Source organism: Manis pentadactyla, chromosome 3, assembly GCF_030020395.1.
Source record: "Manis pentadactyla isolate mManPen7 chromosome 3, mManPen7.hap1, whole genome shotgun sequence".
Taxonomy (NCBI): domain Eukaryota; kingdom Metazoa; phylum Chordata; class Mammalia; order Pholidota; family Manidae; genus Manis; species Manis pentadactyla.
Window position 1 is genome coordinate 111304874 of NC_080021.1, and position 25174 is coordinate 111330047.

General features: G+C 42.1%; 1 protein-coding gene across 1 annotated transcript in view; it reads right to left on the reverse strand.

Annotated features, from left to right (window-relative positions):
• C3H10orf67 (chromosome 3 C10orf67 homolog) overlaps positions 1-17250 on the reverse strand; it is a 109832-nt gene extending 92582 nt beyond the window's left edge. Inside the window, 2 exon segments of the mRNA XM_057499353.1 lie at positions 10523-10643; positions 17183-17250. Of these exon segments, the coding sequence (XP_057355336.1) occupies positions 10523-10643; positions 17183-17250 (189 nt within the window).
• Between the last annotated feature and the right edge of the window lie 7924 nt (positions 17251-25174).

Consider the following 25174-nt stretch of genomic DNA (forward strand, 5'->3'; position numbering starts at 1 on the left):
GACTAACTCCAGACTCCTTATTGGATTAAGCCAATGCAGTTGTGTTTTCTAAACACAGTGTTATATGCCATCCTAATTGATATCAATATCCAACTCAAGGAATTAGAAACACTGAGTAAACCCAAAGACAGAAGAAATTAATAAAGGCAAGAAATCCATGAACTAGGAAATAAAGATATGACAGAATTAATAAATCCAAAAGTTGGGTCTCTGGAAAAAAATTAATGAAATAGATAACATTACCAAGATTTATCAAGGAAAAAAAAGAGGTTTGTAGACAATATTAAAAATTTAAGAGAAATATAACTACAGATACACATTAAGATTTAAAAATAATAAGAGAAGACAATAATCAACATTACACTAATAATTTGAAGATTTAGCAAAATAAATACTTTGTAGAAAATAAAACATCAAAACTTCCCCAAGAAGATTTAAGAAAACCTTAATGTATCTATAACAAAACAAAAATGGAAGTAAAAATAAGCACAGATAATTTTCGATGCAAGTTCCAATAAACATCAAAGAAATATTTAATTCCATCCACATGCCAACTATTCCAGAGAATAGGCCAGAGAACACTTCTCAACTCATTTTATGAAGTTACTGTAACCTTGGTGTACTGTAACTCCGGGGGGCAAACTCCCTGGGCAAAATTCCTTTAAAACTGAAATCAGGAGGAGGGGCGGAAGATGGCGGCGTGAGTAGAGCAGCGGAAATCTCCTCTCAAAACCACATATATCTATGAAAATATAACAAAGACAACTCTTCCTAAAATAGAGACCAGAGGACACAGGACAACATCCAGACCACATCCGCACCTGAGAGAACCCAGCGCCTCGCGAAGGGGGTAAGATACAAGCCCCGGCCCCGCGGGAGCCGAGTGCCCCTCCCCCCAGCTCCCGGCGGGAGAAGAATAGGCAGAGCGGGAGGGAGACGGACCACAGGGCTGCCGAACACCCAGCCCCCGCCATCCGGGCCAGAGTGCAGGGCCCTCGATACTGGAAAAACAGGGCAGCAAGAATAGTGAGCGGGCACTGGAGGCTGGGCGCCGGAGGACATAAGAAAAGCGCACGACCATTTTTTTTTTTGCTTTCTTGCTGTTTTGTTTTGGCTAGCGCTTTTTGGAAGTCTTAAAGGGATAGGGACCCCAATACTAGGGAAACAGGGCAGAAAGACTGGTGAGCAGAGGCCGGAGGCTGGCACCGGAGAATAAAGAAAAACGAACGACCACCTTTTTTTTTTTTTTTTTTAATTAAAAACTTTTTTTTTTTAATTTAAAAATTTTTTTCTTTTTTTTTTTCTTGGTGGTCGTTGTTTTGTTTTGGCGGGTGCTTTTTGGAAGACTTAAAGGGGCAGGGTGGGTCACTTAATCCAGAGGTAGGGAATCCGGGGATCTCTGGGCACCCTAACCCCTGGGCTGCAGGGAGCAGGGAGGCCCCTTACTGAGATAAATAGCCTCCCAGCAGCTCCTGCTGCAATGCGACTCCACCATTTTGGAGTAGCTGCCCGAGCCAGGCCACGCCCACAGCAACAGCGGAGATTAACTCCATAGCAACCGGGCAGGAAGCAGAAACCCTGTCTGCACACAGCTGCACAGCACAAGCCACTAGAGGTCGCTGTTCTCCCAGGAGAGGAGGGCCACAAACCAACAAGAAAGGAAGTCCTTCCAGCCGTCACTCGTCCCAGTTCTGCAGACTATTCCTATCACCATGAAAAGGCAAAGCTACAGGCAGACAAAGATCACAGAGACAACACCAGAGAAGGAGACAGACCTAACCAGTCTTCCTGACAAAGAATTCAAAATAAGAATCATAAACATGCTGACAGAGATGCAGAGAAATACGCAAGAGAAATGGGATGAAGTCCGGAAGGAGATCACAGATGCCAGAAAGGAGATCGCAGAAATGAAACAAACTCTGGAAGGGTTTATAAGCAGAATGGATAGAATGCAAGAGGCCATTGATGGAATTGAAATCAGAGAACAGGAACGCATAGAAGCTGACATAGAGAAAGACAAAAGGATCTCCAGGAATGAAACAATATTAAGAGAACTGTGTGACCAATCCAAAAGCAACAATATCCATATTATAGGGGTCCCAGAAGAAGAAGAGAGAGGAAAAGAGATGGAAAGTATCTTAGAAGAAATAATTGCTGAAAACTTCCCCACACTGGGGGAGGAAGTAATCGAACAGACCACGGAAATACACAGAACCCCCAACAGAAAGGATCCAAGAAGGACAACACCAAGACACATAATAATTAAAATGGCAAAGATCAAGGACAAGGAAAGAGTGTTAAAGGCAGCTAGAGAGAAAAAGGTCACCTATAAAGGGAAACCCATCAGGCTAACGTCAGATTTCTCAACAGAAACCCTACAGGCCAGAAGAGAATGGCATGATATATTTAATACAATGAAACAGAAGGGCCTTGAACCAAGGATACTGTATCCAGCACGACTATCATTCAAATATGACGGTGGGATTAAACAATTCCCAGACAAACAAAAGCTGAGGGAATTTGCTTTCCACAAACCACCTCTACAGAACATCTTACAGGGACTGCTCTGGATGGGAGCACTCCTAGAAAGAGCACAGCACAAAACACCCAACATATGAAGAATCGAGGAGGAGGAACAAGAAGGGAGAGAAGAAAAGAATCTCCAGACAGTGTATATAACAGCTCAATAAGTGAGCTAAGTTAGGCAGTAAGATACTAAAGAGGCTAACCTTGAACCTTTGGTAACCACGAATTTAAAGCCTGCAATGGCAATAAGTACATATCTTTCCATAGTCACCCTAAATGTTAATGGGTTGAATGCACCAATCAAAAGACACAGAGTAACAGAATGGATAAAAAAGCAAGACCCATCTATATGCTGCTTACAAGAAACTCACCTCAAACCCAAAGACATGTACAGACTAAAAGTCAAGGGATGGAAAAACATATTTCAAGCAAACAACAGTGAGAAGAAAGCAGGGGTTGCAGTACTAATATCAGACAAAATAGACTTCAAAACAAAGAAAGTAACAAGAGATAAAGAAGGACACTACATAATGATAAAGGGCTCAGTCAAACAAGAGGATATAACCATTCTAAATATATATGCACCCAACACAGGAGCACCAGCATATGTGAAACAAATACTAACAGAACTAAAGGGGGATATAGACTGCAATGCATTCATTCTAGGAGTCTTCAACACACCACTCACCCCAAAGGACAGATCAACTGGGCAGAAAATAAGTAAGGACACGGAAGCACTGTACAACACAGTAGAGCAGATGGACCTAATAGACATCTATAGAACTCTACATCCAAAAGCAACAGGATATATACATTCTTCTCAAGTGCACATGGAACATTCTCCAGAATAGACCACATACTAGGCCACAAAAAGAGCCTCAGAAAATTCCAAAAGATTGAAATCCTACCAACCAACTTTTCAGACCACAAAGGCATAAAACTAGAAATAAACTGTACAAAGAAAGCAAAGAGGCTCACAAACACATGGAGGCTTAACAACACGCTCCTAAATAATCAATGGATCAATGACCAAATCAAAATGGAGATCCAGCAATATATGGAAACAAATGACAACAACAACACTAAGCCCCAACTTCTGTGGGACACAGCAAAAGGAGTCTTAAGAGGAAAGTATATAGCAATCCAAGCATATTTAAAAAAGGAAGAGCAATCCCAAATGAATGGTCTAATGTCACAATTATCGAAATTCGAAAAAGAAGAACAGATGAGGCCTAAGGTCAGCAGAAGGAGGGACATAATAAAGATCAGAGAAGAAATAAATAAAATTGAGAAGAATAAAACAATAGCAAAAATCAATGAAACCAAGAGCTGGTTCTTCGAGAAAATAAACAAAATAGATAAGCCCCTAGCCAGATTTATTAAGAAGAAAAGAGAGTCAACACAAATCAACAGTATCAGAAACGAGAAAGGAAAAATCACGACGGACCCCACGGAAATGCAAAGAATTATTGGAGAATACTATGAAAACCTATATGCTAACAAGCTGGGAAACCTAGGAGAAATGGACAACTTCCTAGAAAAATACAACCTTCCAAGATTGACCCAGGAAGAAACAGAAAATCTAAACAGACCAATTACCAGCAACGAAATTGAAGCGGTAATCAAAAAACTACCAAAGAACAAAACCCCCCGGCCAGATGGATTTACCTCGGAATTTTATCAGACATACAGGGAAGACATAATACCCATTCTCCTTAAAGTTTTCCAAAAAATAGAGGAGGAGGGGATACTCCCAAACTCATTCTATGAAGCTAACATCACCCTAATACCAAAACCAGGCAAAGACCCCACCAAAAAAGAAAACTACAGACCAATATCCCTGATGAACGTAGATGCAAAAAACTCAACAAAATATTAGCAAACTGAATTCAAAAATACATCAAAAGGATCATACACCATGACCAAGTGGGATTCATCCCAGGGATGCAAGGATGGTACAACATTCTAAAGTCCATCAACATCATCCACCACATCAACAAAAAGAAAGACAAAAACCACATGATCATCTCCATAGATGCTGAAAAAGCATTTGACAAAGTTCAACATCCATTCATGTTAAAAACTCTCAGCAAAATGGGAATAGTGGGCAAGTACCTCAACATAATAAAGGCCATCTATGATAAACCCACAGCCAACATTATATTGAACAGCGAGAAGCTGAAAGCATTTCCTCTGAGATCGGGAACTAGACAGGGATGCCCACTCTCTCCACTGTTATTTAACATAGTACTGGAGGTCCTAGCCATGGCAATCAGACAAAATAAAGAAATACAAGGAATCCAGATCGGTAAAGAAGAAGTTAAACTGTCACTATTTTCAGATGACATGATATTGTACATAAAAAACCCTAAAGACTCCACCCCAAAACTGCTAGAACTGATATCGGAATACAGCAAAGTTGCAGGATACAAAATCAACACACAGAAATCTGTGGCTTTCCTATACATTAACAATGAACCAACAGAAAGAGAAATCAGGAAAACAACTCCATTCACAATTGCATCAAAAAAAATAAAATACCTAGGAATAAACCTAACCAAAGAAGTGAAAGACTTATACTCTGAAAACTACAAGTCACTCTTAAGAGAAATTAAAGGGGACACTAACAGATGGAAACTCATCCCATGCTCATGGCTAGGAAGAATTAATATCGTCAAAATGGCCATCCTGCCCAAAGCAATATACAGATTTGATGCAATCCCTATGAAACTACCAGCAACATTCTTCAATGAACTGGAACAAATAATTCAAAAATTCATATGGAAACACCAAAAACCCCGAATAGCCAAAGCAATCCTGAGAAAAAAGAATAAAGTAGGGGGGATCTCACTCCCCAACTTCAAGCTCTACTATAAAGCCATAGTAATCAAGACAATTTGGTACTGGCACAAGAGCAGAGCCACAGATCAATGGAACAGACTAGAGAATCCAGACATTAACCCAGACATATATGGTCAATTAATATTTGATAAAGGAGCCATGGACATACAATGGCGAAATGACAGTCTCTTCAACAGGTGGTGCTGGCAAAACTGGACAGCTACATGTAGGAGAATGAAACTGGACCATTGTCTAACCCCATATACAAAAGTAAACTCAAAATGGATCAAAGACCTGAATGTAAGTCATGAAACCATTAAACTCTTGGAAGAAAACATAGGCAAAAACCTCTTAGACATAAACATGAGTGACCTCTTCTTGAACATATCTCCCCGGGCAAGGAAAACAACAGCAAAAATGAGTAAGTGGGACTACATTAAGCTGAAAAGCTTCTGTACAGCAAAAGACACCATCAATAGAACAAGAAGGATCCCTACAGTATGGGAGAATATATTTGAAAATGACACATCCGATAAAGGCTTGACGTCCAGAATATATAAGGAGCTCACACGCCTCAACAAACAAAAAACAAATAACCCAATTAAAAAATGGGCAGAGGAACTGAACAGACAGTTCTCCAAAAAAGAAATACAGATGGCCAACAGACACATGAAAAGATGCTCCACATCGCTAATTATCAGAGAAATGCAAATTAAAACTACAATGAGGTATCACCTCACACCAGTAAGGATGGCTGCCATCCAAAAGACAAACAACAACAAATGTTGGCGAGGCTGTGGAGAAAGGGGAACCCTCCTACACTGCTGGTGGGAATGTAAGTTAGTTCAACCATTGTGGAAAGCAGTATGGAGGTACATCAAAATGCTCAAAACAGACTTACCATTTGACCCAGGAATTCCACTCCTAGGAATTTACCCTAAGAACACAGCAATCAAGTTTGAGAAAGACAGATACACCCCTATGTTTATCGCAGCACTATTTACAATAGCCAAGAATTGGAAGCAACCTAAATGTCCATCAATAGATGAATGGATAAAGAAGATGTGGTACATATACACAATGGAATACTACTCAGTCATAAGAAAAGGGCAAATCCAATCATTTGCAGCAACATGGATGGAGCTGGAGGGTATTATGCTCAGTGAAACAAGCCAAGCGGAGAAAGAGAAATATCAAATGATTTCACTTATCTGTGGAATATAAGAACAAAGGGAAAACTGAAGGAACAAAACAGCAGCAGAATCACAGAACTCAAGAATGGACTAACAGGTACCAAAGGGAAAGGGACTGGGGAGGATGGGTGGGTAGGGAGGGATAAGGAGGGGGAGAAGTAGGGGGGTATTAAGATTAACATGCATGGGGGGGTAGGAGAAAAGGGAGGGCTGTACAACACAGAGAAGGCAAGTAGTGATTCTACAACATTTTGCTATGCTGATGGACAGTGACTGTAAAGGGGTTTATAGGGGGGACCTGGTATAGGGGAGAGCCTAGTAAACATAATATCCGTCATGTAAGTGTAGATTAATGATACCAAAAAAAAAAAAAAAGGCAGTTCCTGTGTGGTGACCTCCAATGAGTTCTACACAAGGGTATAAAGGGCACATAAAAGTGTAGGCAAAGGGTCTGTTTGCGTCTATACAGAGGATCAAAGCCTAATTGGGCCACCCCGAAAATGAACTAAGATATGATATGAAAAAGAACTTCCAATATCAGCACTCTCTGGAAGACTCATGCCAGAAGATGATCATCAAAAAACCCCAACAAAGATCCACGCACTGCTACAGCTGTCGATGCACTCATCCCACCCGTTCCTGGACTTGCCATGGGAATGAGGAAGGAGATATCTAAGCTGGCCTGTGCATACAGTAAAACAACAAATTTGACTGCATCTATACTGTTGGAACTCAACCAAGAATTTGGAGAAGTGCAAATTGTAGCGCTCCAAACTCTTACAACTACAGACTATTTACTGTTAAAAGAACATATGGCATGTGAACAGTCCCCAGGAATGGGTTGTTTTAATTTGTCTGATTTCTCTCAGACTGTTCAAGTTCAGTTGGACAATATCCACCATATCATAGATAAGTTTTCACAAATGCCTAAGGTGCCTTAATGGTTTTCTTGGTTTCACTGGAGATGGCTGGTTATTACAGGTATGCTTTGGTTATGTAACTATACTCCTATTATGTTAATGTGTGTGCGCAATTTAATTAGTAGTTTAAAACCTATACATGCTGAAGTTACTCTACAAGAAGATATGTCAAAGAAATAATCAATCTTTCCATGTTTTCTTCCGCCTGCTACTTCTATAGCTTTTCTTCTTCCTAATTACAACTCCTAAATAGAATCCATGCCTCATATCAAATTTACCGAGTATCATAAATCTTCCAAGTGGTAATGATCCCTCAAGACAAATGCTGGGCATAGAAGCCACAGGGCATAAATATGCAAAGAAGTAAAAAGCTAACCTTTTCAAACAATAAGGCTTCTCTCTCACTTACCAACTTTACATTTCCCTGTATGGCCCCGGAAGATGACTGGTTAGCCAGAGACGGGTAAGATTCCTCAAGGGAGGAACAACCTAAGACAGGCACAGTCGCAGGGGGGTCATCAGGTGAGAAATTGGGGATCAACAGAGGTGAGGCTTAGAACCTCACCCCCCCTGTTCTGAGAGAAATCTTCTGCATACGTGGATGTTTTATTGCCCTTGTCTAGCTTGGATTAACACATAGTCTACAGGCACACACCTGATCATCTACATTTGCTCTCTTACAACACTAAACTATGTTTTCTACCTTTATCTTGTATCTACCTACCACTTCAGCATTTTATTAAAAATAATAATAATAAAGAGAGAAATGTGGTATCCACATATAAATCAAGTATAAAAACCAAATGAGTATTCATATTTGAACTGACTGTTTAGAGTTCATAATGCATGAGCAAAACCGAAAGTTTCTGTGATGACTGCCCTTGTACTGTTCACTATGTAACTTATTCATTATGTAAGAATTTGTTCTCCATGTAAGAACTTGTTTGTTATGCCTCAGAAGATTGGAGACTGACGAAAATCAGGCTTGGGGTGGAGTAATGATTGTGCATTGAGCATTGACTCCCCTATACAAAATTTTATTGTCGTTAACAACCATTTGATCAATAAATATGAGAGGATATTGTAACAGCTTGGTAGGGTGATAGCTGGAACCTAGAATTATGTATATAAATGTTTTATCACTGTGTTGTACACTTGAAACTAATGTAATGTAATACTGTGCGTCAACTACCCTTCAATAAAAAATAATTATTTAAAAAAAAAAAAAAAAACTGAAATCAGCCAAAGGGAGAAATAAAGTGGGAGAAACCCATTTCTTTCTTACAAGCAGTCGTCCATTCCTGCTCTGTGTCTTTTGTGACTCGGCTGGAGAAGAAGAAGGGACCCCTCCCAACCTCTCCTGTCCAGAAATGCCCTCACTGGCCCTTGTAAATATCTACTGATATGGAGATGAACTACATCTCTCCACCCCTTGGGGACACCTATTAATATGGAGATGCACTAAGGCCAGGCAAGAGATTCTGGAAATATTGCAATTTTACCCACATATACTAACAATAGTATAAGCAGAAACAAAAATTATAAGACAATGCTGCTTACGAACATAGATGGCAAACAATCTTTGGTAAAATACCACCAAATAATGCAGAAATTCAAAAAGAAATATTGTGGTCCTGTGGATTCACTCTGGCTACACTATTCAAAAATCAAATTTCACCACATGATCAGATGAAGGAGAAAAAACCAGATGACTCAATAGACCCATGAAAAGCATTCAAATTCAGTCATTCATGATGTTTTTCTGAAAAATGCCTATCATTAATTAGAAATAGAGGAAATATCCTTAATGTGATTAAGCATACAGTATCAGAACTTGGCTCAGCTATACTAAATAATCCAAATAACAGAAGCATAAATGAAAAATAAGCTTTTTTCTCTGCCACTCAAAATCTACATTGGCAGTCAGTGGTGGAAATGACCTAAGAGCTTTCTATCTTATTATTCTGCTGTATATACTGCTTCAAAATTATGGTGCAAATGGTGCCACCCATGTTCTAGGCACAGAAGGAAAGAAAGGAAGGAAAGAAAGACAGGAGGAAGAGAGGGAGGAGAAAGTAAAGTGGCAGACAGTGCATGTGAGCCATGACTTTAAAGACTTCCCCAAAGCTGCCACATAACACTTCCATCTAAATTCTAGTGATCAGAAATTGGTCGTTTGAACATACCTAACTGCAAAGGAATTAAGTTTTAAAACTTTTCTGAAGGCATAAAAGAAGACAGTCAATTAGGAAGTATGTAGGAAAAGAGACACCCTCAAAAGTTACTAGTGCGGGTGTAAATTGGCACGATCCCTATGCTGGGCCATTTGGCAATATCCTTCAGAATGACTAATGCATACATCCTCTGACTCAGAAATTCCACTTTTAAGAATTTACACCACAGATTTACTGGCATAAGAGTATGTACAGAATTATTAATCTCATAAAAGATTTGAAAGGACCAAACTGTCCATCAGTAGGACAGCTAAATAAATGATGCACATTTTGTGACACTATATACCTGTGAAACAGATGAAGATCTGTACCAATATGCAGTGACTTTCAAGTTATATTGTTAAGTGAAAAAGTGACAGTTTTGTTGGTTAGGGATTTTAATAACTCTTGATATCTGATGTGTATGAAATGTCCTGTTTCTTTATAATCAAAAAAGATCCAAAGGAAATATGTCAAGATTTGGCAAAGCTGTATAGCGGGTAACAGAGTTACTCATTATGTTGTTCTCGCTATTCCTCTACATGCCAAAAATACCTTATAGTTTTTAAAAACTATCATAAATAGAAAATGTTCAAAGAATTCCAAAAAGAGCAACAAAACACCAAACAAGTTAGCATGTATAAGCATGACATAAATTATGAGTATTGGTTTAATTAATATATTAAAAAAAGAACAACTGTCATCCATTCAATTTGTAAAAGATGCTAATATTTAAAAGTTCCTTCTCATTTCAATTGTCAAGGAAAGGGACATACAGGCAAATAATACTTAAAATTTATGAGAGGTTTCCAGATAAATCCAGATTTACCTGCACAAGCTTTTGTGTAGATGAACTCAATTCTTTTAGTGGCAAAATTTCACTGGAATCCATTTGAGTAGCATGGTCTGTGCTGAAAAAGCTGACCTTCAAATCATCTGAAATGTTAAGTCTGAAAAGAAATGATTAGATGTGTTTTATAGAATAGGTATTTCCTTTAAAATGTGTTATTGCACATATTTTTGTGTAGATAACATTATATTTTAAAGGTTCAAAGGGATTGGTGAAGTGAGGAAACTGAATTTTTTCTGCTCATGATTTGGGTTTTTCACTAAGACTCGGCTGGATTATCAGATTCTCTGGACTGTGGCATACTGCTCCAGTGATACTCATCTTATTTCCATTTTCTGAGATACGATCAATTTACAAGCCTCCTTTTAATATCCGACCTACCGTTTTACCTGCATTACTACTTGAAGCTATTAAAAATTATGCACGGGTGTGTCAAGCACAAATATTTTAAAGTAGCAGTTCTCAAAGTGTGGTCTGAGGACCTCCTGGGTTCTAGGGCCCTCTTTCAGGGTATCCAAGAAGTCAGAATTATTTAAAAAATAATACTAAGGTTTCATCTGACTCCTCCACAATCATTGTCTCATAAGTGTTCAGTGGAGTTTTCCAGAAGCTGTACAGGTTATGTGACTGCATTCCATGAATACAGAAGCAGATATGAGAATTCAGCGACCATCTCTTAACCCAGGCATTGAAAAGATTTACAAAAATGTAAAACAATGATCTATTCTCATTAAAGTTTTTGTTTTTGTTCTGAAAAATACAGTTAATTTTTCATTAAAATGTAATTTGTATTAACACCAAATTGGTTAATATAAACCAAAGCATTGGTTTATCACCATTTTAAATGAATTAGCATATTTAAATTTCTCCTTTAAAATTTCTAGTATTAAAATATATAAATATATAAATTTAAATGAATACCCATAACGTAAAGGTCTTTGAGGTCCCCGGTTATTTCTAAGACTATCAGGAGGTCCCACGGGCTTCCACGTTGGGGCCCCAGAAACACAATGAAAAGACTGAGAATGTGTGCCTGTGGCAGACAGGGAATAGCTGCCACCCCCCAAAAACACTTGAGAATTCTTCTTTAAGTTAATCACATCATTGGTCTGTATTTGATTTCCAAAGTCTATTCCTGAAAAATCTGAGTAGGTGAGGAGCAAACATTTATAAAATCTTCCTGTAGACATTTAGTGACAGATATCTCCAACAACAAAATAAAAAAAGGTCACTTTCTGGATGTACTCTATCAATTTGATCAAACTTATCACAGTGATCATTTTCTCAAATGTTGCTAAAAAAAAGAAAGCCATGAAAGCCCAAACAGAATTATACAACTTTTCAGGTTAGGCTCCAAAACTGGAGTAGTCTGTGCTTGGGTCCTTCCACATCTGCTGACAATTGGGGCGGAACCTGAAGAGGGGCAGCCCATGCAACACCCACTCCTTTTACTTGCTGGGGGAGACCCAGATTTCTCTCCCACAGAATTCAGGGCAGGGTGATCGTATTCCCAATGCCAAGGGTAACAGTTTGGTCCCAGCCCATCATAGTGATCCCAATCTTCTGGGCAGATGGTTAAGGGGTGGTGTGGAACTTGGTTCTGGTGAGCGAGACATCAGGGAAGATCTGTTGGGGGCTTGTGGGAAAACTTGCACACTCCTACACAGGGGCACTGCGGGAGGGGTTTCCTCTGGGACTCTGGGCATTGCCATGTATGGAAGTGACAAACTGGTGACCCAAGAGGGGCCAGCCAGAGGGCAAAGCCAGTACACAGATAATGAGCTCTTAGGAAGATGGAAATAATTCTGACTGATGACTTTGCTTAGCCACTGACTTCAAGGTCTGAAACCTGTCATACCTCTCTGGCCTTCCTGCAATGTCATATAATAAAAGTACCAGTGGGTGAGAGCCCACTGTAGCTAAAGCATCCTAACTGCTATTCTAGTTGTATGATGTTATGTAAAATACATAATCTTTCTGTGCCTTAGTTTCCTTTTATTGAAAAAGCAATGTCTATTTCAGAGTTATTGTCAGGACTAGTGTGTTAATACTCAGAAGTACTCTGAATGATATATGTCACATATAAGCCCTCAAAACGTGTTATGGTGTTGGTTGTGGTTGTTACCACTTTCACTGCTATGTTTTGAAGAATCATAATTTTTTCACCATATCTGGAGACAAACACAGAAACAAGGGGACATAGGAATTTTAACAAACAGACTTTGCTGAATTCCTCTCTGTCTACCACCTCTGTTCATATTGTAACGCTAGCCCTCTTCCTGGAGTAGTTCCTCCTCCTAAATTATTTTTATGCAGTTAAGTGGGGAGAAGGTCAAGGTTTCTTTCTGAGTCTTTTGGGTCTTGATTGTCTTTAGCTCTGACATAATCTGCATGCCAAAGTAGCACATCTTTGGGTGCCCTACACTCGGCCCCTGTGCTTCTACACCTAAGAACTCCCTCTTGAGATTACTGCTCCCTGTTGCAGTCACTTTATGACCTGCTGGGTTGGAGGTCTTAGTTCCCAAGGGGAGAATGCTTCCACCCAGAAATATAACAATGGTTCCATTGGATTACCTGGGATTTAGTTGAGCTGATACCTGGCCACTTGTGGTCTTACACCACTGAACCAAAAGCAGAGCAAGGGGTCATTCTACCAGCTGAAGTGAGAGATTCTGATTACCAATGGCAAGAGGGCTGTTGGGAGTCAGAGGAGACTATGCCCAGCACCCAGAGGATTCTATGGGGTTCCTCTTAGCATTTCTATGATGAAGGGGGGCAGAATTTGCTACCCCAAAACATGCCTCTTTAGCATAAGAATTACCTTAAACCCATTATTTTTAAGAAATAGCAGACACAGATGAAGCTCTGCAAACTGAGTCTAAATTGCTCTTTTGTTAAGGGACCTTTCAAATTATATGGGAAATCTTGATTTGTAAGGGTGTCTCCCTCTCTATACCAGGAAGAAGAGGATACCTAAATCTCTAGAAACTCTTCTTAACAGAGCAGGCCTGGATTTAAAGCTGCCTGACAACCCCATGAACCTTTACTGTGCTTTGACTGAAAACTTCTGGTAACTGGCCTCCCCCAACCCCAACATCTTTTATCCTTAGCTGGAGATGGTATTTAAGCTGTTGGCTGAGGCCATTTTGGGGAGTTACTCAGTTTTCCTGGGTCTCCCAGGTCCATAGGAGGTATACATGCTATTAAACTGTTTGCTTTTCTTCTGTAATCTGTCTTTTATTACAGGGGTGGTCTCAGCCAAGAATCTAGAGGGAAAATTACTTTCCCCCACTACAGTGCCCAAAAGTAAAGATTAATGAAAAAATTATAGCAACCAAAAAAGGGAGGACTGTTGAGAACTGGGGACCTTCGGGAATGAAGATTTGCATCTCCCAGCTAGGTAGAGAACTCAGCGCAGCCTGCCTGCATCTTTCAGCAAGTTTCTTGGCCACTGGACTGGCCATTCTCGGGGACCATCTGCATCGGAAAGTTTCTCTGCTACCAGCTGCATCTGCTCGCAAGGGGTCTGAATCTCAACCTTGGGTGGGGGTGGAGGAGCAGGTCTTCTAAACACTTAGTTCCTTTCTTGTTTACTCTCCTTCTGCCCTTGGGGTCACAGCTACATTCTGTGTTTGCTTTACAATACTGCTTAGAGTCCTCTTTCACCACCTTTGCCATTTTCTACAAGTTAAAAATCCTTGTTAATATTTAATAAGGAACAAAGAATATTCCCTGTTCAAATACTGGTGAGGTTTCTGCCTCCTCTTTGGACCCTGAGTGCTACATCAATATAGCTGCCTAAACTTAACCTATTTCTTTATATTCTAGAATGCTGCACATTTAACATCACTCAGAGATTCATCCTTCCCTCTCCCCAGTACCAAGTGGTTCCTTTTTACTGTATAATTTCATTTTTTATTAAGCTTGAACATGCATGTTTTTCCTTTCCTATTTTAAGCAAAAAATCTATTGCAGATGGTAGGTTTATGGAATGTGGGTAATTAATATTACAAATATATAATGTTATATGTCAACTATGTCTTGATAAAGTTTGAAAAAATAAAACTGCAAAAAAGATCCCCAATGTACATATTTTCAGGATATGATTTAAAAACTTGGAATAATATTTTCAGTTATTCCTTCGAGTGACATAATATTATAATACATACAATATTTTCAAATCAAGTTCAAAAACATTATAGCTACCTCCTCCGGAGTGTCTAAAATAATATTAGTGCCTCATTATTGAGTGCTTAGCTTCTTGTGATTTGTTAAAATATATGCATTAACACACACATCTTCCCCTCAGGTTTTCCTCCCAATAATCTCCTATAGAGAGAGATTAATATTCTTGCATTGAAGATGTGGAAACTGAGGTTCAAAAAGTAAATAACTCATCTGAAATCATAAGACTGGAGTGAATTCCTATTCTCCATTCCTAGTGAGAACAGGCCTATGGCTCTAAGGTCCCTTGAGTCCTAACTTTTTGTATGGCTGATTCAGAAAGATCTGGCTCATTCAGAATCTAAACGAAATGTGGAAGTCCATTCTTCAGTTTCCCATCAAACTCCAAATGTCTAATTTTAGATGACAACCCCGCTGCCTAGAATGGAAACCTACATCACAACAAATCAGCTAAATGGCTCCTACACAGTCCTTATTTACAGTCTCAGCAATCTGGCTTTGAATAATAGCTTGGTTGTTACGCCTAAAATACTGCCTTGGAAAGATAACAATTATGGTTTTTTAATAAACGAGATACAAAATTAACATGTTAATTTATTATAGAAAACAGACTGATGAGTATTTATTAATAGACAGCAATGTCACTTCTCACTGAATCCTAAAATAGGCCATCCTAACAAATGCTCATTAATGAATTAGTCAAAGAAAATGGTATTAGTTATATGGAACTTTATCCATGGTATACTGCTCCATTTTAAGTAAGCAAAACTTTGCTTCCCTCTTTTCCTCTGCAAAGAACACACAAGTTTCATGTGCCCCCCCAGTGTACTTCGTGCAGTCACTTCCTAAAGGGATCTGACCAGGATTCTAATCTTTGTGCCAGTTCCTCCCAAGTTTATACAGCCAGCCTGGACCTCTCTTCTGAACTTCAGACTTGAAGGGTAGCACAATGTGCACCCCAAGATGTGCCTCTTTGGCATAAAGATTATTTTGAGAACTGCAAACACAGGAGAAGCTCTGAAAACAGAGTAGACAGTTACTCTATTCTAAGAGAAATTACATTTATAAAGGAAATCTTTTGTGTCTCCATCTCTGTACCAGGACTAGAAGGATTACCATGAATCACAGGAGTATCTTATCAGTGGAGAAAACACCTCAGGGAGGTTGAACCAATCACTAAAAGCCAATGACTTAATCAATCTTGCCTACATGAAGAAGCCTCAGTGAAAACCCCTGACTTATGGGGTTCACAGAGAGCACATCCATGTGCCAGGAGGGTGGCACAACCCAAACTCCATAGGGACAGAGGCTCTGGATCCTTCCAGACCTTGCCCTACATATGTCTTCTTCTGGCTGTTCATTCATATCCTTTATTATTCCTTATAACAAACTGACAACCTAGTAAGTAAATCAGTTTCCTGAGTTTTGTAAGCTGTTCTAGCAAAGTAACTGAACCTGAGGAGGGGGGTCATAGGAACCTCCAATTTACAGCAGTTGTCGGCAGCACAGGTGACTAGCTAGACTTGTGATTGGCCTCTGAAGGGGAAAGGGGGGGCAGTCTTGAAGGACTGTGCCCTTAGCCTTGGACTCTGACAGTATCTCCAGGAAGATAGGGTCAGAATTGAGTTAAACTGTAATACACTCTGTCAGCCTTCTGAACATTGAAGACTTACTTGGTGATATTGGCAAAACACATCTGACCACATTAAAAATCAAAGCCAAAGTCCTTACAGTGATCTAGGCCCCACATCTGGCACCTGCCCCACCCCTCTGACCTCATCTCCACTGCTCCCCCTACCCATGGCTGCAGCCACACTGGCCTCCTTGCTGGTCCTGGGACATCCAGACCCACTCGTTTCCACTTCCTTCTCTGCTTGGATCACTTTGTCCCCTGATATACCAGACTGGCTCCCCCTGGAGCCTTTGCCCTAACGGCATCTCAGAGCAGCTTTCCTTGAGGGCAGTATCTAAAAGTATAACCCCTCCCCACTCCACACATAATTTCCTCTGCTGCCTCCCTGCTGCATTTCTTCCTTAGCACTTACCACTAACCAACTTATTTATTATATAGTTTGGCTGTTTATCATTGGTTTCCTAACTAGAATGTAAACTCTACCAAGGCTGGGATTTTGTCAGTTTGTAAACTGCTGCCTTTCCAGTGCCTAACTCAGCCCTTAATCCCAGGAATACTGCAGTCAGTACCAGCTTCACCCACTCATACCAGACAGTCCCCCTTAGCACTGTGGGGGAAGAGAAATGAACATGGGCACCAGTGGCCTCTTTTTTCTGGCATCAGGCATTAACTGGGCACCTGGCACCATCAGTCCATCCACTGAACCCAGCCTGTTTTTTTGGAGAGGTACCCACCGTGGAATGCCAAGGAATCCAGGGCAGGAAGTCATTCCTATCAGTAAACAACCAGAACAGGTTAGGCATTGTGCCCATGCAGCTTACCGTGCACTACTGCAGACATGTGCCTTCCACGACCACCAATCAGCTAGGTCGGGTATGTCCCCGTCCATGTTAGCACAATGCCCACTTAGTACAGCTGAGCTGGGGAAGCTGACTGGCTATACGGATGCACTGGGTCAGTCCCGCCACTGGGCTAATTGTGGAGGCCTATCTTTGCACTCTCCAGCTGCCTCAGTGAGCACCCTTTGCCTCTAAGTCAGCCCATTTGGCACCCTAAGGACCCTGCCTTAAGGAACTGTAAGTGCTCCCATGGAAGCTCACCTGGTGCAGGCCATTTACCCATTTTAGAAGACTTTTGGAAAGAAAAATACATTTTTCCAGAAACATCAGCTCTATGTTATCCAAATAAATGAAACGAGGGTAGAGGGGGCAAAGGATTATGATGGAGGTAAATGTAAAAAAGTTCATGAGATAACAATTCCACTGGCAAACACTTACACGGTACCATGGCAGAGTATGCTTGGCACGCCTCTAGCCTCTAAACACATTACCTAGGCTAACAGACTTGCTGTTCACCGTGAACTATGAAGTAGTCCCTATTCACCATCGGGGAAGTTTTCCCAGTGAGGTAACCCACGCACAGAGAAGTTAGGTAACTTGCCCAACTCGGGCGCCCTAACCGCGTCGTCACACCTGGAATCCGTGCTCTTAGCATACGCCAATACATTTAGGAAATCAAAACACAGCCCCGTGGCGTAGAGCGCGGAGCCCAGGGAGCTGGACGGCGGCGCCGCTCGGGTAACCTGGGGGTTGCACTGGTATCGGTCAGGAGCGGACCCGAGGCTCTCGATCTTCCGGCACTCCTCTGTCTCGGGTGTGTCGGCCCCGCTCTCCATGGGAGCTGAGAGGTGGCGGTTGGGCTTTGCGTCTCCTGCGCAGCTGCGGGCTGGAGCGCACTGGAGTCCAGAACCCGGCGTCCGTTGCCATGGTGACTTCCGGGCAACAGGCCGAGAGCGGGAATGCGGGCGGGGGAGCGACAAGGCGGGGGCGCTCCTGAGGCCTGCAAGGCCAGCCTGCGTCCGGGCCTCCCAAGGCACTCTCTTCACTGGACGCTGCGGCCCGACCGCTGGTGACTTGTCCCCAGGAAAGCTGGACCCCTGTAGATAACCCTGCGCATCCCACCGTGCCCCCAGCTCTTCTCCTAAGACTGAGCTCAGCCTCCCGCGAGGCTCGCGCTCTTGAGAGGCGTGCATTCCGAATCTTCTACATCAACACCGTTCTCTATGGGACGAGAGTGGATTCGCAGCCTTCTGCCCTATGCTAATGCCCCCCAGGAAGGATGAAAAACAGTGCACCCCTCTAAAACAACTCTTGTGACATTATGAGCCTGGGGTCCCCAGAGCAGTACCATAATAAGGAAGCTGGAGGCTTGAGGAATTGCCCACACCTGCCACTTGACCACATACTAGGCATTCGTGGACAAAAAAGTGTCTTTGCAGAAATTAAACAGGTCAACAGTCCTTTCTAATAAAAGGTCAGAGCCGAGGTGTTAGGTTTTTAAGCTATACGGTATTCATTTTTACTGTTTCTACTATAATGAGAAATTCCTTAGTATTGAAACTGTTGCTCATCCTATATCATGTATTATGCATCACTCACTGATACGGATGGGTGACTGTATCTTATTGCCTGGTCTAGGTATACTACATTCCCATATCAATATGTTGCCTACAGGAAAACAAAATATTTTCTTCTCTCCCTTGTAATAACTATGTGGAAGTATTGGGAAGGAAAATTTTCTTCTACCCTTAAAGTTTCTTTTGACTGAGGTAAGAATGAAATTGACATGAGATAGATTAACAGAAACAAATAAAATTTAATTACATACATAAAGGGAATCCACATAAACACAAGAGATTCCAAAGACAGTCAGGCTATCTGAGGTATTTTTGTCACAGTAAACTAAGGAGAAGGGGGTAGGGGTCTGAGACTTCAAAGGGAAGGAGAGCAATTCACAGGAAGATGAAAAAGAGTAAAAGTTTGGTAAACACAGGTTTGCTGGGCCATCCAGAAACAGTGGGACACAGGGAGGACTGATCCAACAGGCCTCCCTAGGCTCCTCCCTGTCTCCCATACCTCGTTCTACTGTACTGTCATTATCCATGGTAAAGCTCTCTTCCGAGAAGGGTCCTCTATCTAAATTCTCTTAGGTGGTTAGCGGGAGGCAAAAAATAAAATAAAATAATGCGAAAGAGACATATTTCAGGGCAGCAAATTTTGCTCCCTTACAGAAGATACATTGATTTTGGAAGCCTAAAATAGAAAAGGGAAATCACTGTAGCATTGAAAGGTCGTATCTCCCCGCGACCCTCTTTACCCAGAATGACTCAGGAGACACGGGCCCACGCAAGATATTTTATAATCTAAAAGAGAAAGTGGCTGCCCCAGACGGGGGTGGGGAGAGAGGGAGCAGCAGAGAGAGCAGTGGTACAGAAAGAGCAGAGAGAGACGGAGAGAGAGCAGGGGGACAGAGAGAGAGAGAGAGAGGGCGAGAGAGCGCAGCAGAGAGACAGAGAGAGACAGAGACAGACAGAGGGCAGCAGAGACACAGACAGAGACAGAGAGAGACAGAGAGAGGGAGGGCAGCAGCGTAGTGCCTTTTATTGTGGCGGATCCGTTGGGCCTGTTGCTTTGGGGGAGGGTCGGGATGTTTAGAGATAAGGCGGGGTAAGCCCCAGGCAGGCCCAGGCATAATTCTCACCGGCTTATGTGCTTGGGACCATGGGGCAAAAGGAGGATAAATTATATATTCTTACATTCCTCCCTTTTCTGTTTTATAAGTGGTAGAGGATTTGGGAAGGGGTGAACGTTAGTCTTCAGTAACTGCTTCCTGCTGATTAGGGGCGATGAAGTTCAGTTTTGTATGATGGGGGGCGGTCCTCAGATGAGCCCTTGGTCTGCAGTGGTGATGGCATTTTCCAGGTTCAATAAGGATCATCGTCTTTGGAGAGGGTTTGGTAATCCTGTAATATAAGCTGATTAAGGTTTGGTTAGAAATTTTTTGCATTTGGGCTGATTGCTATATTTACACAGGGTGGCTGAATTAATAGCATTTTTTGGGACATATGTGTAGGCAGCAAAGCAAACTGTAGGGCAAAGGGAATCCTTGATGGTGCAATCTTTTGGACAGTCTGAAAGAGAAGAAAGGGCTGGTGTTGGGAAGGTCTGGTGAGAGAGTAAGTGTTGAGACAAGGGTTAATAATCCTGAGGCATGATGCATGGCGGTTGTAAGGGAGGTCTTAGGACTCTATGCTGGCAGAAACTTCTTCAGTGATGGGTGGAAGTGGAGATGAGCAGTGCGAAATGCGGAGAGTAAGAGGTCCCATCAGGGTGGAGGAGTAGGAACCTGTGGGAGATTTGGGGGGAGGGGAATAAGCTGAGACAAACGGCTTAAGGTGGGAGTTGTGTATCCAATGGAGAAGACTCTGGAGTTTAACTGCAGTTGGCGTGGAAAGGATTACTGTGTATGGTCCTTGCCATTTGGGAGTTAGGGATGGTGTTGCTTGGTGTTTGGAATGGCCATAGTTTGGAGAAGTTTTTTCCTGTCTATGGTAATGGACTTGTAGCTCGGGGAGAGCTGCTCCCAGGTATGGGACCTGAGCGGCAGGCTGCTGAACTTTGGAGGGTGAAACTCGATAGCTGTGTTCTGAGAGAAAGTTTAAAAGGAGAACAGTATCCTGTTGAGAGGTTTGTAGGGAGGGACTGCACGGGAGATGATCATCTACATATTGAAGGAGGGTGGAGCTCGAGAGAGTGAGGGATTTGAGGTCTTGTGCTAGAGCCTGTCTGAAAAGGTGGGGACTATCTCTAAAGGCTTGGGGAAGGACTTAAGTGTTCTTTAATACTAAAAATTAACTTAACATAAGGAATTTCCTGCCTTGATTTCTTTCTGGGATACTGGCGTCTTGGTCTGGGAGCATATCAAAAAAAGCTGCCTGCTCAGCTCCCAAGGTGGGCTGAGGTATTGTCTATTTGCTAAAGAATCCTGCCTTTTACTATGCCATCTACAGCTGGGTCTGCATGCTAGGTTAGTTGCTCAGTTTGCAAAATAACCTCGTCAGATCTGAAGGAGGAAAGACAGCACACAGGCCTGGGTCTTTTAGTATGCTAAAGTGAATCTTATACACGATTACAAATGATTAGCACAATAAAACGTGCTACTCTTCTTTATCTGGGGAACATTAACTGATCTCACTGAAGAATGTTCAACAGTTTTAGTAGGGGGGGAGTTCCTAGCATGTAGTTACTTTGCTCTGCCTGCAAATATCCTGCCTTGCTTTCTCCACAGGTTCTCACCTTATTCTAAAGCCTATGGCCCCTGTCTCATTCCCCCCTCTACAGATGGAGACCCTAGCTGCTGCTAGGGAAAGGGGACGACGACCGCTCTGGCTGCTTCATGCTGAGAGGGGGGTGCAGTAAAGCGTGCAGCTAGGTCTCCATCACTGGTCAGTTGAGAGGGCTTCAGAAGGTTGGCACTTCAATTCTGGGTTTCATTTCTATTATTATTTGCAGTTTTGTGGCTTTTAGGCAAGATAGAACAAATTGTTATTAGGTTAAGTAGCAACATCTGGAGCTGGATTTTCCATTCTGGAAGGACAAACTTGACAAGATTAAGAATGCATGGCTGAATATGAGAACTAGAAATATGAAGAGTCTAACTGAGAATCATAGCCAGGTATCATGGGGAAACTAGAATGTTGGATCGAGTTTACATCTCAGTGACTAGTATTAGGATTTAGTACAGATGAGACAGCATTATTGAAACAATACTTTTCTCTAAAATCACCCTCATTTTTATTAGAAGTATCCAGATTAAGAAAGTAATTAACAGTTGGCTTGATTATTTGCATAAGTGCAGCAAGAAGAGTAATTGATTACATGGGATCTTTTAAATGTGCTTTGCTGGAACTTTTTGCAAGGAATTTCAGACTGAACTTTTAAGGGCTTCTTGAGGCCAGAAAACCAAGCCATCAGCTTGTGCCTGCAGTACCTGTAGATTTGGGTGAATTCCTCTCTTCCTGAGGTTCCTGCACTTGCCAGGAAGTGATCCTTACTCACCTGGTCAGGCTGCTGGGAACTCTGTAAGCAAGGTACTAGGCCAGTTCTTCTAAGGGGCTTTGTTGGCTTTATAAAGTCAATCTTAGTTCTTTAAAGCTGTCTGTTCATATCTGAGTTTACACATGTGTCTCTCAGGTATGACGTTCCAGTCAAAGCCTTGGTAATATAACCAGTGTTTTTAATTAGTCCTCTTACAAGGAAAGCAGATTCTTATTGAACTTATGCAAATAAACATACTGCCATGAAATTTAAAAATAGTCACTGAGAGTTTTTAAATTCTGAAGGGATCAAGTAGAGAGAAAGATAAAGTTTCAATTCTGCTTATAAAGTCAGTCATTTACTAAACTCTTGTCAGCTTAAGAGAAAAAGCTTGAAACACTTTATCAACAACATTTGAAACAAAAAGCCACAAAATTATCTTCCTTAGTTTACTTAATCCTATGTAACTAATACCTGTTCTGCTGAAATCTAGTTTTTTACTAGTTTAGGAGTAATAAAACAGTGAGTATAGATGAAAAAAGACTTACAAATGACAATGGTTAAAGATCTGATGAGAGCTTATTGTAAGACAGTTGTCATAAGGAAATTTGGATCTTTCTGTGTAACAAAACATTCAGTAACAAAGTTTAGCATCATTCTCTGTGACAGTGCTTTCTAGGTAATTAAGCAGGTAAATAAGCTAAATTAGTCAAATATTTTCTCCAATGAGAAAAAATTCCTCTGACATGTTCCAGGGGCCCTCTGGAAAATATCAGAGTGAACTAGAGGTAAAAAGCACTTTTTTGCATTTGATTTTGGGAAGTTGTTAAAAGTTTTAAGGCACTTGCTTAAATAGTTACTCACATTAGACAAAGCTACACTTCACTTTAAGCATTTTTCTTTGAAAGATTTAACAGACACTGTTGGGAGCCACACAAAGGCAACAAGATGGCCACTGAAACAACAAGACGACCACAGTTCATGAAGTTCCTGCTTCACTTCCTGGAGCTTAGCCGCAAGCCCGCGCGCGCCAACAAAGAAGACCCGCGCGCGCCAAGAGATACTCTTCTCCCCCTCCTTCCCCATTATCATATACCAATCAGAATGTAACTCGCTGCGCCATCCCTGCTATGCAGCCAATCCCCTGCTTACAAGTATCCTATGGCCCACTCTGCCCCTGAACACTGGTGTATATCTACCCCCGTCTTACAATAAAATTTGAAGGCTTGATCAGAATACTGTCTTGCCTTCGCTCTTCTCTCGCCCCCATTTTCTTCCAGGTCAGATCCCCTTCGTCTCCACAAATAACTAGGTCCCGCTGGACGGGACAAGTGGCGCCCAACGTGGGGCTCGAAGTGCGGATCTTTCGCAGGCGGACCCCCGAGAAAGAGATCGTCTGCAGACCCCTTACTAATGAAATAATAGGAGACGCCTTTCGCCGCTCACGGAAGCCGTCGTCCCTGGTGAGTACCGGCCGCCTTACAAGAAAATGGGAACTAAATTAAGTAAAGAAGCGGTCTTCATAGGAGACCTAAAAAGTTCACTTAGGGAGAGAGGAGTTCGAGTTAAAAAGAAAGACTTGGTAAAGTTTTTTATTTTTGTTGATGAAGTCTGTCCGTGGTTTATCATTAATGGCCCCGAAATTCATCCTAAAAAATGGCAGAAAGTAGGTAGAGATTTAAATGATTATCTTATCAAAAACGGCCCTGACTCTGTTCCTGTTTCAGTATTTTCCTATTGGGGTCTTATCAGAGATATTGTTGAAAATACTGACCCTGATAAACGCCAACTCTTGTCAGTGGCAGAATATTGCCTCCGCCCCCTATCTCGGGCGGCCTCAAAATCGTCTCTTTCGAGTGATCCCCCTGCCCCAAAATCAGCTAAATCCCCCTCCCCTAGCCCGACACCATCTTTGCTCGGTGCCCTCCATGATACCCCTCCCAAATGTTGCATTTATCCGCCTCTCCCTCGAGATTCGGACTTTGTCGATACACAAAAGGTTTTTCCAGTCGTGACTAAGAGCCAAAATGGCGAGCCTTTAGATCCGAGAGACGCGGCTGAACTAGAAGACGAAGCGGCCAAGTATCACAACCCAGATTGGCCCCTTGCCGCCCCGTCGCTTAACCCCCCTTCTTACACACCCCCAGTTTTGAAAAGAGCCTCTTACACTCCCTCTATTCAGCCTCCCAATGTTTGCGCCCCGGCCTTTTTGCCCCCGTCGGCCCCTCCGCTACCCCCTCCGGCTCCCGGTCCTGTTGGCCCCCCTACCAGCACTGAAGACCTAATAGCACAGATAGTAGAACAAAGAATAACTTGCCATCTCCAAAAATTAGTTGTCTCCCAACCAGTTCGTCCCGCATTATATTCGCAAAGGGGCCTCGCTAAGAAACCGCTTACAGCCACAAAACCTAAAAAACAACCTAAAAAACTGCTCTTTCCTGTTCTTACCCGGGCCTCCGCCCGCTCTGGCCCCACCTCCACAACACATAGCCCGGAGGAGGGCGATCTTGAAAGCGACGGCGAAGACGCCCCTGCTGCTCAGGAAATAGAAAGTGAGGGAGAGGAGCAGGCTGAGCCAGAGCCGGCCGAGCCTGCCGATGGCCCTAGAGAATTTCACAAAATCCATTTCAAAAGCTTAAAAGAGCTGAACGCGGCCATCAAAGCTTATGGCCCCAATGCCCCTTTTACCCTTTCTGTTCTTGATTCGCTGTCTCGAGGAGGACATTTACTCCCAGGTGAATGGCTGCGTATAGTCCAGGCTGTGCTTACCCGTGGTCAGTTTTTAACTTGGAAGGCAGATTTTGCTGACCGCTGTCAGACCATCGCTGCTGCCAATGTAAAAGACCCTCATTCCCCAACAGCGTCCTGGACTTTTGATAAGCTTACAGGACAGGGCAGATATATCTCTGAAACCAGGCAGCAGCGCCTTCCCCTTGG